We start from the raw sequence: 18785 nt of genomic DNA on the forward strand, positions 1-18785 counted from the left end.
CACGTATGTCGTCTATCTTTATGAATAAATTGAGTACTCGAACTGTGAAATAAAAAAAAGACTTTTGTAAACATAAAAGCTTATCATGGATTTCGAAAAATTTGATGTGTTAATGCCTGGCACAATTCCATCTTTTACGTATTATTCCAAGAAGCATTATCATTCAGTTAACTAAATAAGTTGTCATTGTCAATTTCATTGTTCTCTTAAAATAATCATTGACTGTCTTTTTGACAATTTCATTGTTCTCTTAAAATGAAATATAGTAGAAATCTCTTTTCTCTCTATAAATAAACATACACAACCAACAACCACCTTTTACATTACGAGCGGATAATTGACATTTAATCGTCAAGTTCCTAATACGAGTTTGCTGGGTTTGTACACGTACAAACAGCTATGATAGTGATGGGAAGATATGAATTACAATTTCAATAGTAAAATAAAGTATGTTTACAAATACCTTTGAATAATCAGCTTTTAAATAGATAAGTTAAAAGAATAATCGAGTTGTAAATATGTTCTACACCTGAATAGTCAATAGGAATATATATACTATGATATAAAGTGTGTACGGCAAAATGTGTTCGTTGAAAATCTCTTTCGTTTTTCTTGGGTTTTTTTCGTTGTTTTTTGGGGTTTTTTTTCTCAAAATAAAAACAAATGACATACATCAATATAGAATTTACTAGAGCAGACAATACAGCTCCCAATTGTAAACATGGTATTCGTTTTCATTACCAACAATTTTAAAGTTATTTAATTTAATTTCTTGAAATGACTACTAATGTGATCTTTACATCCATTTTATTAACCATTACTTGTAGCATTGTTAAGGATAAATTGGCCAAAAAATACGTGGTTATATTTTATGAACACGACAAAGTATTGTTATTCCCTAATTTTAAAAACATGAGGACAACACTTAAAAAAAAACGTATTTATTAATTTAGTTATTGCAAAATATGCTCTAGATTCATTATCTTAGGGATCATAGAGTTGACTCAATGAAGTCAAATTACAGAGGAAATTAAATGTGCCTGAATAAAAAATAAATCGGGTGACTTGTGTGTGTTTTTTTTTTTTAATTCAGAGTGCACTTCTTATCTATTAATTAAAGTAATAATTGTTCTCAGTCGTTATCACCATATTTGATTGTTTCTGAGGAACGCGACCATATTCGCATTAAAAGAGGGACGAAAGATACCAAATGGACAGTCAAACTCATAAATCTAAAACAAACTGACAACGCCATGGCTAAAAATGAAAAGACAAACAGACAATCAATAGTGCACATGACACAACATAGAAAACTAAAAAATAAACAACACGAACCCCACCAAAAACTAGGGGTGATTATGATTACATTATACTAATATTGTATGCATACAAACGTGTTGCTCCGACTTCCTAATATGAAGTTTGGATTACAATCTTTAACACTCCACAAGGTGAGTCATCTTTCAACGTTAATGTTACATCCTTCTATTACCGTTCATGATAAAACGATACCAGAAAAGCTCTTTGAACATGAATAGTGTTGTTTTTTACATTGTACAGTTCTTCTGTGGATTCATTAATTCTTTTACGGGTACGAATTTTCGTGGATTATGAAAACGAGTCTTTTCGCGGATATATAATTTCTTGGTTTAGCCAAAGGTTGCATTCAGCCTGATAGAAAATTGTAATTCCATTAATATTTATGTTTATGGTTCACCTGTACCCACGAAAACAACGAAAAGTGGTATCGAACGAATAGTGTTGAATTCACAGTAGGTAGATTCCACTGCTTCAGGCATATCAATCCCGATTGAGTGGATTTGGCTATATTTACGTTCTGTTAGGTCTGTCTTTTGAACTGTTCATATACATCCCTTGCTTTGAAATATTCGGCTTTGAACGTTCCTGATAAAGGTATATCAGAAAAGCGCTTCAAACGCATGAGGTCGTTAGTCAGAACTTGGAATTATGTATAACAAACCTTGCTAAAACTGTCCATTTCTACATTGAGAAATTATAAAGAAACTAAGATTTCAACTCTATCAGGCACAGTTTAACTTAGAAAAATTTGGGTATTTTACGGTGTGTTTTGTTTTTGGAGATTTCGATTCTTATACATCTTTGGCATTCAAATACTGTAAACCAACTTATTTTCGCGAGCGATTTATTTTCGCGACTTTCGCGAGTAGAAAAATAACGCGAATATAAATCGTCGCGAATATGTAAACCTTAGATATTTCCTTATTAAACTGCATCAAGTAAATTAGAAAATCGCGAAATTAAATAGCCGCGAAGTGGTCAAGAAAGGATAAAACGCGAAATAAAGTATTCGCGAAAATAAGTTGGTTTACAGTATTCGGTCACATGATTGTATACTGTTTGAATGTGTTGACTACTCGCACATCTTCGTACGAAATCTAATTATCAGATCTGTAAAGACTTCCATTCGTTTCGTAATTATTAAACATACATAATTTGGTCTATCATTCTTTATACTAGTATTGAGATCTGCAAAATAAATCAGCATTTACAGCATGAAAAAGAAGAAGCATAAAATGGTGAACAATTAAATTGTGTGAATTTATTGATTATTTAAAAAAGCTGTACACAATTCACACAATCTAATTGATCACCAGATTTTGTTTCTATTTTGCATGTTCTTGAAATGTTTTACCATTTTGTTTCTTTGCAGTGAGGTGATTGTAAAACATTTTTCTGCGTTCTCCTTCTGTCGAATACATAAAAAGTTTATCATTTTTAAATAAATGTGTACGATACGAACTGAATCTGATCAGAAAAGACTATGTCTTTTTATTTATTTTTGTGGGAAGGTTTATAGAATTTTGCCTTTCAGTCTATCCACGAACGATTATTGTATTGGTAATTTCGATGTCTATTCCGAATTTCAGTGTCTTTTATATTTAAGAATATTGTATTCATATTGTAATTATTTCTTTGTCATACATTGTACATCATAAAATTCGTCAACCGTCAAAAATGTTAAACTATTAACCCTAATACTAAACGGAATGTATACGCATCAGGTAAGCTTACAACATTTTAACAAATTTACTCACGAGAGAATACTTAGATACATTCATTTTAGTTAATATTGTATAAAAAGTAAAATCACAAAAATACTGAACTCCGAGGAAAATTCATAACGGAAATTCCCCAACTAAATTGCAAAATCAAAAGCTTAAACACATCATACGAATAGATAACAACTGTCATATTCCTCACTTAGTACAGGTATTTTCTTATGTAGAAAATGGTTAATTGAACTTAGTTTTATAGCAAACTTAACGTTCACACTTGTATGACAGTCCCATCAAATTCCATAACGATGTATGAACAAAGCAAACAGACATAGTAGGTGAAATTGTAAAAAAATAGGGGTTCAGTAGTCAACAATTGTGTTACAATTTTAATCACTATAAATATAAACAAATATGTAACAAAGAATAACAAAACGGCATGAAGACAAAGCACATGAGCAAAAAGGAAAGACAAGACTACAAAATATACAATAAAGTATTAACCATTGGCAGGATGTATAAGTACAGAGCCACTTGTTAAGCTGTCAAATGTATAATCTTACTTTTCACTGAAAATAACCACACATCGTTCTTTATATACACTTATCCATGCTTATCGTTACATTAATTTTTATACATAACACGAAATTGAACACTCACATAAAACTACATTTATAATGACATATATACTCTTTAATTGAAGTGGGTTCACTTCTTCAAATAATACATTAAATACATAAGTATACAGTTGAAAGTTGGTAAGTAAACTAATATTCTTAATTTATAGTTGACCAAGTGTATAAAAACAAAACATTCATACGAAACCAGAAGCGATTTTCAAGACTATAGTAAATCGTAAGCGCATTGAATCCTTGCATCTCATTATTCATGTTATTCAAATATATAGATTTATCTACAAACATTAAATAATACCGATATTTAATCAAAATCTACTTGAAATATATATCGTTTATGCTTATACATTTCCAGTAAAATATAATAAAATCAAGTACTAATGAGAGAAAAAAAAAAAAAAAGAAAAAAAAAAGAAAAAAAACGTTTGCTACATCTTTGGAGTGGCAACTATAAAATACTTTTTTATTTAACCATCAATACATGTATCCCTTAAATTCAATAGTTTATTTTATAATAATATAAACAAATACTGTATGTTGTATCAATCATATATGTTATGTGTATATGCTCCACTGGGGATATAATTTTGAAAAATAAAATTTATCTTATCTTATCTTATATCTGACTAGGTCACTTATCTTATATCTGACCAAACCTCAATACAATCTTTTCAAATGTATAAAAGGCCGTCTCTGGTCTGAAACCCTTCAGCCAGTCATGAAGATATCATATAAACTATAATAAGTACTAGTATGCAGTTTTAAACCAATCTCTAACATTAGTTGTATTTGATAAAAAAAAAAAATAGTTGTCAGCAATACGCCAATATTACAATGTATTTTTTATTATGAATATGAGGTTTAAAGACATGCATGTATATGACTGAAGTTCAAATAACTCTAATGGTTATCAAAATAATTTTAAAAAGATTTCCAAAACAAAACAACATTTGCTTTATTCCCTTTTCAAATGTGACTGTACACAATCAAAATCTAACGAAAACGGTCGGAAATCAAAGAATGTCACAACTTTTTACTTATTACTTCCTGTACGTGTCTTTTTACCTGATACAAATTCAACATTACATATGTTATACTAGTATATACGCTCTTTAGAGTATTATATGACTGTTTGAATCAAATCTACACCATGTGTTTACTTTTTTTTTAAATGCATTATATTTATTTCAATGAAATTATTATATGTACCGGTATTAACTACTATTTAATTCATTCATTTTACAGATCTGCTTAAAAATACATGAATTAGGTTTTTACATGCGGACAAGGAATTGTATTGTTTACATCTAGCAAAATGTACTTGTTAATATAATTGCTTGTATTAAAGCATATTGGATTAATGCAAAATGGATTTCAGAAAAATGATGCACACAGTTTTGGGCTTAGTCTGTACAGTTGTGTATTGGTTATGTGTACTCGTTGCAGCAACAACCAAAGGACCAGTAAACAAAAGAGTGACAGCCAATTATACAAATAAAAGTTTGACAGAGGTGCCAAAAAATCTATCGGTTCACATTAACGTTCTTATCCTTGATCAAAACGAAATACAAATAATCGAAAACGGCACTTTTAAAAATTTAAGTGTACTTATCAAACTAACAGTTAATAACAACAAATTGATAATTCTACAGCCTAGCGCATTCGATGGATTAGACTCATTACAAACACTAGAGCTAGCCGGAAATAAATTAAATTTATCAGTGTTCACTCCAACACTTTTTAGATTTATTGCAACGTTAAGAGTGCTCGACGTCAGTAGAAATATGAATTTTTCTGACCGTACAAGCTTGACGCATTATCCAGATAAAGCGTTTGCTACACTAATAAACTTGGAAGATTTTACTATTGATCTTGCACCATTCCCTATCTTTGGACCGGAATTCAAGAAAATGGAAAATCTTCAAAGATTGGAGTTTAGCCATTGTCAGGTACGAGAAATTAATAACAGCACGTTTTCAAATTTTAACTCAAGTGTTAAATATCTGTATTTGTGGAAATGTCGACATTTCGTAAAAGTAGAAAATGGAACACTAGAACCTTTCCCACATCTGAAAGTGTTAGATATATCAAACACGTACATGCATCCAATCCAAGCTTTCTATCTTCTGAAACCGTTAGCAAATAGTTCTATGGAAATTATCAACTTTAATCATGTAAATGACGAATCAATAATAACCAACAGTACGTACAGGTATGAGGTTATAATTACTAAGGACTTGATGCAATATTTGAAAACAATTTGTGTGGAGGCTATCGATGTTTCAAACAATAATATTATAGACTTTGAAAATGGATCACTTTTAACATTTGATAGACCAGAATGTCTTTTTGAAATTTCATTGTCTAAAAATCGATTTTCAGTGTTTAACGGACATCAACTTAACAATACAATACAGTTTTTTGCGAGTACCAGTAATCTGTGGAAGTTCGAATATTCATATATACCTTTAAGTTTTATAAATGTCACTGAACATTTAGATTTTAACATGAGTAGTATTCCAAATGACAGGGTCATAACATTACCATCTTCCATAAAAGACGTAGAAATGAGTCATATTTTCCGCACCGGTGAACCTGTATTATGGGTCATACCGGAAAATACAAGTGTAAGAAGTTTCGATGTATCTTTCTGTCAAACTGTTGATCAGGGGAAAATATTGGCCGGTTCAGAAATAGATTATATGGACGTCACAGGAATTGATTCAAGAGTAATTTTCGACACTCTGCATTTGCATCCACTATCAAACCTCAGAACGCTGATAATAGAACACGCAAATTTATACATCACAAGCAAGATGCAGAATAATATTTTCACCTTTATACCAAGAACAGAAACACTTGACATTTCTCACAACTTCTTATGGGAATTGAATCTTAATATATTTGAACATATGACAAAGTTAACCTATTTGAATCTATCAAATAATCTTTTCAGACAAATTCCTTTGGCGATCACAAAAATACCAAATCTTAAGAAACTGGATATGACCAACAACCTTCTAACGAATATAAATATCTCCTTTCAAACTTATTTTAAACAGTTAAACGAAAACCACGGATTCACACTTAATTTGGACAATAATGCACTTGCATGTGACTGTACAAATACTGACTTTATTCAATGGCTTGATAAAACCAATGTGACACTTGATGCTAATGGAACATATAAATGTATCCTTAAAAATTCAACAGAAATTAATACACATCACGCTGCTTTATATTTCAATGATTTGTATGCAGGATGTAACAGTAAACTGTGGTTAAAAGCAGTACTCGGAGTGTTTGTGGCATTTATTGTGATTTTCTTTTCTTTTATGCTTGTTTACAGTTTCAGATGGAGAATTTCATTTTATCTATACAAACGCTTTAGAAATATGCTAGAAAAGGGTATTGCTGTAAATTTTAAGTATGATGTTTTTGTGTTCTATCCTGAAGGTGGCCTTTCACGGGTAAAATATGTATTAATACCCAAATTAGAAAGAAAATGGGGGCTGCAAATGTGTATACCTGACAGAGATTTTAGTGTAGGAAAACCTATTGCTGATGAAATTGCTGATAACATCGAACAGAGCAGGCATATAATTTTTCTCGTAACTTCTTCTTTCAAACTTGATTTGTGGGGTGAATACGCAATAGAAAGAGCAAAATATCATCACTTTTCACAAAACTTACAGAAAATAATTGTTATAACAAAAGATTTAGAGACAGAAGAAATTCCACACGAACTATCTGCGTTGTGGAAAGACATTGCTCTTATTGAATGGCCAATGAACGAAAAAGATCTTGAAAATACATGGAATAAACTCAAACTATGGCTTTTCTTAAATCAGCCTAATTTATGCTTAGCCAAACTGAATTAATAGCTGTCATATAAGAGGAAGTGCGTGTTCTTGAGTCAGAAATGGTTTTAAATCGCTTTAATTGTTATTATATATATTTAAGTGGTTTTCATTTCTTTACAAGGTTGAATTATTTAATAACCTAAATAATCTGTTATAAAATTTCCTTATTCCTTTTACTCGAATGTATTACTTAACATTATTGTTTACTGATTTAGATCGAGATTTCTACACAACAATACTTATATTTATTTGCAATATTCGTATCTATTTCTGATTATTCAAAGATTAAAAGAGTGTTTTGGGAAATGATGACATGTTCTAGTGGATATTAGATATAAGTGTGTATATATGTATATTTTGCATTTGCTATCATATTTCCTTCTAAACTATATAATGTTTGTAGATTAATCTGTACACTGAATTGATGTGGATATTACATTAAGTGTTTGTTGGTTGATTTCTTTTTAGATACTTTTTTATGTTGCAAAATTATAATTTCAGGCTTACAGATCTGTGTTGACATGAACTATCATTGATATAGCCATAATATTAAAATAAATGTTCACATAACTTTGATTTTTTGCAAAACTAAGGTTTTCTACATCAGGAATCGATTACCACAACTGTATTTGTGTAATTTTTAGTAATTTTTGTTCCTCAATGCTCTTCAACTTCGTACTTTATTTGGCCTTTTAAACTTTTTTTTATTCGAGCTTTACTGGGGGGGGGGGGTCTTTTCTAGACGAAACTCGGTCTGGTGTAAATACAAAAATTCAATCCAGATATCTATGATGAATGTATTTGGATAGATAATTCAGAACTACACTCCTTGGATTGTATCATACATAAATTTGAAATGAATTTACTTCTAATGTATAATAAGTACATACAAATGAAAGACTTCTTGTAAATTTTACACAGACAAGAATTATGTTTTCACCTAAGCATGAACAAGTCATAAAATAAGTTTTGTCTTGAAGCTCATAGATATTATTGAATAAAACAATGTGCTTTTCTGTGTGTAAATGTGATTTAAGTCGTTACTCATTTAAATTTTCTTCCAATTGGACTAGTGTGTTTTCTAGTACCTTTTATGACATGAAATTTTCTCTTACATATAAAAGTCAATAGTACAGTGTTCAAATTTATAGCATCAGATTAAGAACTGTTCTGTCAGTAACATCTTTCTTTTTTTTTTATTTAACACAAACAATAGCAATGCAAATATAAGGAAAAAGTACAATTCATCCTTTTCCCCCCATTTAAAAAAAATAATAAAATATATTGAAATGGAGCTTGATGACCTATCAAGATTTTTAGCTTATTTTGTCCCTGAACTAATGCTCTTAAAAATTTCACCTAAGTACATCCCTAATTGAAAAGCAGTCAATTTTCCTGCCAAAGGTCAGTGGTTCTCAACCGGCACTATTGCTTCATTCACAAATAAAAAATGACCACCAGGAAATTGCAAGTAGTGCTGAAAGTGGTGTTTAACACAAATCAATGAGTGAATCAGCAATCCTAATGTCTTTATCTACTAACATAGGAAGAAAGAGATATTTTGTGCAACGTCAATTTCATGTCACCTCATTGTTCATCACAACTTCGGATTCGTTTATGAATGGAAAATACGTTTTATTTTTGTGTTAACATTTTCGTAACTATAGGTGTAGCTATATTTTGCCAGAAATTATCATCATTTCCGTATTGAACAAGAAACAGTTGGAAGACTGTGTCAATCTCGCTATTAATTAGTTTTTTAAGCAAAGGGAACATGTGTACTAAGTTTCAAGTTGATTGGACTTAAACTTCATCAAAAACTACCTCAACCAAAACCTTTAACCTGAACTCGGACAGATAGATGAATGGATGGAAGAACGGAGACACACAGACAGAAAAACATTATGCCCATAAAAGGGGCATGAAAATGGGGCATATAAATAACCAAAGATATGGCCGAACATTGACACAAAAGTGATAAAGAAGGTAAAACAGATATTGATTGATAACCTTTCAACTGTGATGGGAATAATGGCTATGGACCTAATACCTGAGGAACAAGGAGTTAAAAAAGTGATATAGACCTCACCTGGTGGCATATTGCATTGAAGCTGCTTATAAACATCATTTCACACAAAATATTGAGCTGAAGTTTGCTTTCATGAATTGGCACATTAAACCCCACTCAATACATGTCCTTTGGTATAGATGAAAGAATACAGGCAAAAAATTAAGTAAACACAAACACAATATCATTAAATACATAATTTATTTATAATTCTATACGCATTTAGCGCATGTACGAGTTTTTATTTACACAACCTCATAATAGTTGTTCTATATCATAATAATGAATTCGTCTTAAATTTTATTTAAATTTCTTAGAACTCTTATTCCTAATAATGTTTATACATGTAAATCTATTTTGAAAAAAAAAATAAAAAGTACTCCTCTCATATTAAATTGGTTTTCAAAAATTAGCTACCTTTTGGGACAAATAGGAGTCCTTACTGTTAATAGTCATTTGGAAAATTTGTGCTATATATTTGAGCATTATAATAGCATACTCAGCAAGAGTAATTCAATTAGGAGTGTTTTTCAAACCTTCAATAGAAACATAAAAAATAAATCAATGAATAAAAATTTGCACATATAAAACACAATAAATTTATCAGATCTTCACAATAAAATATACTTGTATAAATGTATAAAATAAATATAGGACGGATATGGTGAAGTATGATATGACAGTTTGACAATCTTCAGTACTATAAATCTCTAACACAACAATAGTAATATCACATAAACAATAACACTGTTCATTCAGAATGATGTACGAGCTTAAACATAAACAAATGATAGCTTGTTAAGATGTATCGATTAATTCTAACTTAATTACATAAAGTGAGGGAAAATAACCAATTAAATTTCAAAATCGGTTTTTTTACAGAATCAATTCCAAAATATAAAGAAATGTTGAAAATTCTACATCTTCTTGCTTATAGCTTTGGCTGATGTATAATCTTTTTATTCATATCTTTTCTAATTTTGATTTAATGAGTAAAATCACATACAAATAATATATATATATTTTCATGGTCTTGAAAAGTCCCAAGATGGATGAAAGCACTTGACAATGCTGCTTTTAAAACTCTTTTTATGTATTCAACTTTTAATATATAATTATGTGCACCGCTTTAACATAACCTTTTTTTGTATATTCTATGTATCTATATGTATAAATGCATGTTTATATATTTACATAAACATGTACATATAGATCTCTAAATCACAAAATGTTCTTAAATACCATCTATCTTTATGATACATATATCAGCATTTCATTATCAAATGAGCGCAGGTTAAGAATTGTTGCTATTATATTCAAATGGCACAGTTCATTGATGCAGTATCATGTAATCAGTGACTTTGGAATGTTGATGCGTAAATGACAGCACTATGTAATCACATTATATTAAAAATCTTTGGTCCACTAATGTTTTCTTGGCCAGGTTCATTCTTCCTCCACTGTCTCTGGCCATAGCAATTAACTGTAAAATAAAATGGATTTCAATCATATGTAATGGACTAGTAATTCACAGCTGAGTCTAATTGTAAATATCAACATTATCATTATTCAAACCAAGTTTTTAGTGTCAGTGCAATTAACTCCTGAATAGAAAAAAACATTTAATCCAAAAAATTTGTTTTACAAACGACATATCAACATAGACATGCATCTTACATATCTCAAGGCTACTAATTTTTTATTATCTTTATTAACAGTGAACATTTTTAAACACTTATGTGTATTTATCCAATAATTGCAAATAAAGTCTTACCTCTGTGATTAGATATGTGAGCACTCCAGCCAGAACAAAGTTTTGAAATATCAAATCTATTATACAGAATAGTAGTGTGTCAAATACCACCAAGGCAGATTCATTACCATAAAACAAAGCTCTGTCAAATGAATGGCCATCATCTGCAAAATAAAATCCAAGTTTTTATAAATTTTCTTAATGTATTTTCCTTCTTCCTGATGTTTTTTTTTCTATCCAACTTCGTTGTGTTTTTCACTGAAAATATTCCTTTAAGATGTATTTTCTGGAATTTTCTTGGAACTTGTCAAGTGATGTCAAATGCCATGTGATTACATTGCCGAAAGGCATGCATTTATAATGTGAAGCATTTAATAAATTGTACATATCAGCCCACTAAGTAACAATTCAGATATTATGGAATTTATGTAAATGTAATGCTATTACCACACAATAGAAATTAACAAGAATGTGTCCATAGTACACGGATGCCCCACTCCCACTATCATTTTCTATGTTCAGTGGACCGTGAAATTGGGGTCAAAACTTTAATTTGGAATTAAAATTAGAAAGATCATATCATAGGGAACATGTGTACTAAGTTTCAAGTTGATGTAACTTTAACTTCATCAAAAACTACCTTGACCAAAAACTTTAACCTGAACTTTGCACTATAATTTGGCATTAAAATTAGACCAGAAAACATAATGCCCCTCTACTATCATAGCCGGGGCATAAAAACTATTTGCTCTAAGTATACGATATAAATTGATATAATCAACTGAAAAGAATATTTTGACTTTTTTGCCTATTGAACATACCATTATAAAATATTCCTTTCTCTGAAGCATCCAGAAATTCGGTGTCCATGATACTCTCTAAAAGTGTTTTGTCTTTGACCACATAGTCTATTTCTTTTAACGACTGAAATCAAAATTGTAAATATTATAAAATTTATCTTTTGTCTTATGCTGCCAGTCATCTTTTTTTTTATTAATAAGAAGGAAGTCATCTGCTATATGATTAGGCAATAATTCAAAGCCCTCCACAAACAAATGTCAAGTTTTTTAAAAGCAGTAATTCTGATAGTATTCAATCAGGTAAATGTCCCTAAAAAAAGCTTACTATATTGCTGAACTGGAAATCTCTACACAATCTAATAAATTCATTTATGAAACATTCTTACTAAAGGTAGCAAATCTGTCAGAGTTCTTTATATAAAAGTATTACGACAAAAATGTGAAGGGTAACCAAGGTCATTAAAACCCCTAGTAGTATCAAAACTGATTTTAATACAAGGATATACCTTAAAGTAACATGCTGAAAGAATCTTTACATCAAATTTTTAGATGTATAAATTTCAATTAGGATAACCTCCAAGTAGTTTAAAACTTTGTGACAATTGAAATATTATAACATATTTATCAATCTTAATACTTAAAAACATTTTGCATTTTATTGCTTAATGTATAAATTTTACTTTTATCAATTCATGTGTAAAAATTTCTAATGCACAATGTACATTCATCTCTTGTTATTAATTTTTCGTCTGCCACAGAACATATGACAAGATAGAATATTATAAATCTTAAAAATTCATACTCGATTTGTGTTTAGTGGTAATAAGCATTGTGCATAAGTTTCATAACATTTGATTGAGACAAACTAAAGTTAGAGAACTGAAACGAAAAATTCAGCAATTTTTCCATTTCCAGCATATGTAAAGAGAGATAACTCTAGAACAGTACAAGAGACACCACCAAAATTCACACTTGATCTGTGTATTATTGTAATAAGTATTGTGTATAAGTTTCATAGTATTTGGTTGAAGCAAACTAAGTCAAAGAAAAGAAACAAAAATTCTGTAATGTTTCCATTTGTAAAAGGGCATATCTCTAAAACTCAAATTTTGATATGTGTTTTGTAATAATATAAAGCATTGAATGCAAGTTCCATAACATTTGGTTTAGGTGAACTAAAATCTGGGAACAGAAACCAATTTTTGGACGAACGAACATTACAGACAGACAAGAGTAAAACTTAATGCCTCATCCTCTATGGCGGGAGGCATTTAAACATAATCTAACAAACATTCCACTTCTACCCCTCATAGATGGATAAAATGTTAAACTCTTAGATCAAAGCATACAAAGAGTAAAGAGTTGATAACACTATACAACAAGAAAGTAGAAGATGTAGACAAGTTCACATACCTTGGAACAGTCAAACAAGGAGTAGGAAGTGGTCACATCAACAACAGAATACAGAAAGCAAGAGTGACATTCCATGGCCTCAGAAGTATATGGTATGCACGAGGAATTGGCCGAAAAACTAAAATACATCTGTATAACTCATTAGTAAGACCTGTATTATTGTATGGATGTGAAACATTGAAACTCACAAACCTTGAAGAAAAGAAACCTAATACTGTAGAACACCAATGCCTAAGAAAGAGCCTAAAAATAAAATGGCAAAGTAAAATATCAAACAAAACAGTAAACAAAATTGCTAACACCAGATATATCAGTTGTGAAATAAGAAGGAGACACTGCACATGGATAGGACACATATTAAGGCGTGAAAGAGACAACAAGAAAGAATTAGAGGAAGGCTAAAAACTACATGGAGAAGAACAACAGAGAGAGAAAGGAACCAATAAGGATGTACAAGTTGGAACATGGCCTGAACAGCAGCAAAAGATAGAAAAGGGTGGCAAAGCAGCATGGAGGCCTTATGCAAAATTCTAGCGCGGAGAGAATGAAGATAAGATAGATGGATAGATTTTTGTAAACAGACCCTTAGCCTGTTAAATTAACTACTTAGGAAAATGTATACAGGTATATAAAACGTTTATATGTGTGACAAAAAAGGAAAAGACAACTGTGCACAGATATCAAATTGGCAATGATTAATGATACATGTATTTTATATACTTACATGATCAACAAATCCAGCAAGGAATTTATTGACAACATTATATGCATTAGTCTTTGTATTTATGATAGTTTCTTTTGATTTCCCAGCGCCCCCTACTGCACCAGATCCCTGTAAATATAAATATAACATTCTATATCCTGTAAATATAAATATAACATTCTATATCCTGTAAATATAAATATAACATTCTATATCCTATAAATATAAATATAACATTCTATATCCTGTAAATATAAATATAACATTCTATATCCTGTAAATATAAATATAACATTCTATACCTATTTCAGAAACTATGGTCTATGAAGAGGTATAAAGACAATTTTTATTCTAATTCCCCAGGCACAGAAATTCAAAAGAAATTACCACTAACCAGAAAAGTTTATTAGAAGTGTCTTTTGACTCTTTTCATACTAACATATAAAAAAAATTGGCATTTAAGCCCTAGCAGCAACAAGTCATTAAAACAACTTTTCTTTTATTGAACATATATTTTCACTTTTGTAAAAAAAAAGCATGATCAAAATTGTAGTTACAATGGTATTATTGTTTATAAGTCGCTACAGCTTAGATCAAACTTTTAAACCTAACTTTCATATATTTACAAAAATATTTAAGCAGTTATTCAATAAGGAAACTGAACTAGATCCAAAGCAGTAATAGTCCAGTCAAACTAAGATTTAACCTTAAACTAATTAAACTTGAGGAAAACTCAAAATTAGCATTTTTAATTTACTCTGGAAATTAACATTGGGAGGGGAGATAACTCTCGTCTTTTTTGGTCAGTTTTTGGTTGTTTTTCTTGAAATTTATGTTAAGTATGATACTTTGGTAGGGTTATAAGTTTGTATTTTACTAAGTTATATAATCTTCTGTTAATGAAATGTACAAAACCGAAGTGTTATGGGTAGTTTTATTTTTTTCGTGCATATTACATCAAAGAAATTGCAAATTTGAAGCTTTGTGACCATTTAGAAACTAGAGGCTCTCAGGAGCCTGTAACGCTCACCTGTTACCTTATTTACTGATGGCGGCCATCTTGGTTGGTAGGCGGGGTCATTAGACACTTTTTAAAATAGATACCCTAGAAATGATTGTGGCCAAGTTTTGTCCAATTTGGCCTATAGTTTTAGAAAAGAACATACAAAAATGACAAAAAGTTGTTCAATATTGACTATAAAGGACAATAACTCCTTAAGGGGTTCTCTGACAATTTTGGTCATGTTGACTTATTTGTAGATCTTACTTTGCTGAACATTATTGCTGTTTACAGTTTATCTCTATCTATAATAGTATTCAAGATGATAACCAAAAAATGCAAAATTTCCTTTAAATTACCAATTTTAGGGCAGCAACCCAACAACGGGTTGTAGGATTCATCTAAAAATTTGTGAGGGGATAGATCTTATTCTGATGGACATTTAAATCTTGACAAATTTGCCCTAAATGTCTTAGTTTCAAAGATATAAAGCAAAAACTGTATTTTTCCACTATGTTCTAATTTTAGCCGTCGGCCATTTTGTTTGGTAGGCAGGGTCATCGGTACATTTTTTAAACTATATATCACAATTATGATTGTGGCCAAGATAGTTTAAATTTGGCCCAGTAGTTTCAGAGAAGAAGATTTTTGAACAAGTTACAAAAAATGACGATAAAGTTATTAAAATTGACTATAAAGGGCAATAACTCCTTAAGGGGTTCTCTGACAATTTTGGTCGTGTTGAGTTATTTGTAGGTCTTATTTTGCTGAACATTATCGCTGTTTACAGTTTATTTCTATCTATAATAATATTCAAGATAATAGCCCAAAAACGGTATAATTTCCTTAAAATTACCAATTCAGGGGCAGCAACCCAACAACAGGTTGTCCGATTTGTCTAAAAATTTCAGGGCAGATAGATCTTGACCTGATCAACAATTTAACCAAGTCAGATTTGCTCTAAATGCTTTGGTTTTAAAGATATAAGCCAAAATATACATTTTACCCCTGTGTTCTATTTTTAGCCATGGCGGTCATCTTGGTTTGATGGCCAGGTCATCGGACACATTTTTTAAACTAGATACCCCAAGGATGGTTTTAGCCAAGTTTGGTTTAATTTGGCACAGTAGTTTCAGAGGAGAAGATTTTTGTAAAAGTTTACGGACGATGGACGATGGACGCAGGACGCCGGACGCCAAGTGATCAGAAAAGCTCACTTGACCTTTCAGGTCAGGTGAGCTAAAAATAATGAGAAAATTTGGTATTGTTTATATCTGTATATTATATTTTTTCAGCAACTTACTTATCTAAAGAAATTTTAAACCACAAAAAGAAGAATACATGCTTAATTATTTTGATTAAATTTGAGATTCTTTACCTTGACATGTTGAAAAATTCAATAAATGGTCAACTAATGAATTACTAAATCTAGATTATAGCTTGATACAAGATATGAAAACACCTTTGGAGTTGTTTGTTCTACTCTAAAGACCACTAAAAAAATCAAGAATCAATACATTTTGATGAATAGAAGTGGTAAAGTTATAATTTTGTATCAATTTTTATTGATATTTCTGCCTTTTTTGCAAGAGTTATCTCCCTTTTTAATGCAAATCTCCATAGGAATTTTAAATGGTGTTTTTTTTTTAAATTCCTCAAGTTGGATTTTATGGGAATTTTTTCTGTGTATATTTGGGGTATAATGCTAAAGATTGAAACTTAAAAATCTTCTGTTGCAATTACTTTCGGGTTAGGGTCAAATTTATGCTAGATTGACTGGACCATTGTTTCATTCATTATTTTCGACATTGTACAAAATTTTTTTGAGTTGCAAAAGAAGAATACTGCTAAACAGGGTTACATTTAATTTCGTTTGTTACAAATAAATATTCAGCTTTTCATTTTTTAATATACCCTCTAATGCTTACCTCTAAAGCAACAGGTAACATTACTGTCTCATACTTGACTCTTAATTTACGTGGTAATGCCATCATAAATGTCTGTTGGTCAGTATCTGGTAACAGTCCACGCTTTCCACAAAGATCTTCCTGTGTATCAAAAAATATGATATCGATTAATAAATTTATGTTATTCATACTTTTCACTGTGTTTATACAAACATTTTGCAAGGTATGATAACTATTATGTTTACAGATATTTCAAATTAAAAGCTCCTTAAAGAAAAGTTTTTTCTCATCACTTTTATATGCAATGTTTAAAAATGCCATTATCAAAATCAGCTCTACAGTAGGTATTTTCCATCGTCTGCGTGTTTACCCTTTAAAAATGTAATAAAAACTCACCAAAGATACCAAACAGGCTTAGAATTTGTTACAACAGACTTCTTTTGTCTACATATGCCTTGGTTGTGCTCAAATTTAATGGTTTGTATTGGTCATTGTATTAATTCAAATATCTTTTTTCATAATAGTAAGTTTCAGTAAGCTTTTTCATCAGCCTTTACATTTATCATAATTAGGATTATTTTTAGATGTTTCTTTTTTTCATTTTCCTGAAATGACTGTTTAAGTTTTTATTTCACGTATTCACCTTCATGTTTTTTTAAATCTTTTTGAGCCTTGTTTTGTTCCCCCAATTCCTTTATGGTTAGAGCCATAACCCGCGAAAGTAAATCTTGACCATCACTTTGTGGTATGGAAACTTGTGGTATAATTTCAGAGGGATTTGTACACTTAAACACAAGTTGTTGCCTGGAAACTACTAAAATACTTATTTGGGCCCCTAAGGGCTCTAATTCCTTTACTGTTTGGACCATAACCCCAATCACAACCTTCCTATTGAGGATATAATCCTTGTGTATAAACTTCATGGATTTCTATTTACTTATACTAAAGTTTTTGTCCCAAAGAAGACATGATACCAATATACGACCACATAAAATGTTTGTGGTCATATAAAAACAATAACCCTCCCTAATACATACCTCCTCTCTCCTCATCATATCAAACATATCCCCCATGTTGGTATCAGCTTTCCCATGTACTGATTTACCATGGACGTAATATCCAAACTGGGCATGTGCCATTACAAACACACTGATGTTACTCATAGAGCAAAGATCCACAAACTGTCGAACTTTATCTTCTACAAATCTCTCATATATCAATGTGAAGAAAATCCACTGACATAGTGCTACAAAAATAAAAATTATTACTATATGAACATTGCATTTAGATATTTTATGGAAATGTTTATAGGTTTCACCTCCAACTCTGACATTGTTAATAATGAATAAGAAAAAACAATGCTACAACTCAGTTCTTATGATAGCATGGTTAAGATTTTAAAAATGTGCCGATGGTTGTTACATAGTATGCGCCCATAACAATTCTATTTACTATTCTAGAAACTAAGTATCAAAACTTGTCTCTATATGACTATATTAAATTATGAAAATTTTCTCCAGTCCTAATTAATATTTTCTAGTTTGGGGCATCAGACTAGTGGCTAACGGTGCAGGTTGGTAAAATAAACAGACATAAGTTTTATCT

At 30.4% G+C, this 18785-nt stretch overlaps 2 protein-coding genes across 2 annotated transcripts in view; one reads left to right on the top strand and one right to left on the bottom strand.

The window, feature by feature from the left end:
* Positions 1-4905: 4905 nt before the first annotated feature.
* On the top strand, positions 4906-8106 carry LOC143080581 (toll-like receptor 2). The gene has a single exon (XM_076256485.1). The coding sequence runs from the start codon at positions 5041-5043 to the stop codon at positions 7552-7554; it is 2514 nt and encodes an 837-aa protein (XP_076112600.1). The 5' UTR covers positions 4906-5040; the 3' UTR covers positions 7555-8106.
* A 1680-nt stretch (positions 8107-9786) lies between these two features.
* Positions 9787-18785, bottom strand: part of LOC143080580 (meckelin-like) — a 38921-nt gene continuing 29922 nt past the window's right edge. The window contains exons 16-21 of the mRNA XM_076256484.1: positions 18218-18426; positions 17202-17321; positions 14295-14402; positions 12179-12281; positions 11379-11521; positions 9787-11087 (exon numbers count right to left, since the gene is read on the bottom strand). Coding sequence (XP_076112599.1) covers positions 11007-11087; positions 11379-11521; positions 12179-12281; positions 14295-14402; positions 17202-17321; positions 18218-18426 — 764 coding nt within the window. The 3' untranslated portion in view covers positions 9787-11006. The remainder of the gene's footprint in view (positions 11088-11378; positions 11522-12178; positions 12282-14294; positions 14403-17201; positions 17322-18217; positions 18427-18785) is intronic.

The sequence above is a fragment of the Mytilus galloprovincialis genome, chromosome 6, assembly GCF_965363235.1.
Source record: "Mytilus galloprovincialis chromosome 6, xbMytGall1.hap1.1, whole genome shotgun sequence".
Classification (NCBI taxonomy): Eukaryota; Metazoa; Mollusca; class Bivalvia; order Mytilida; family Mytilidae; genus Mytilus; species Mytilus galloprovincialis.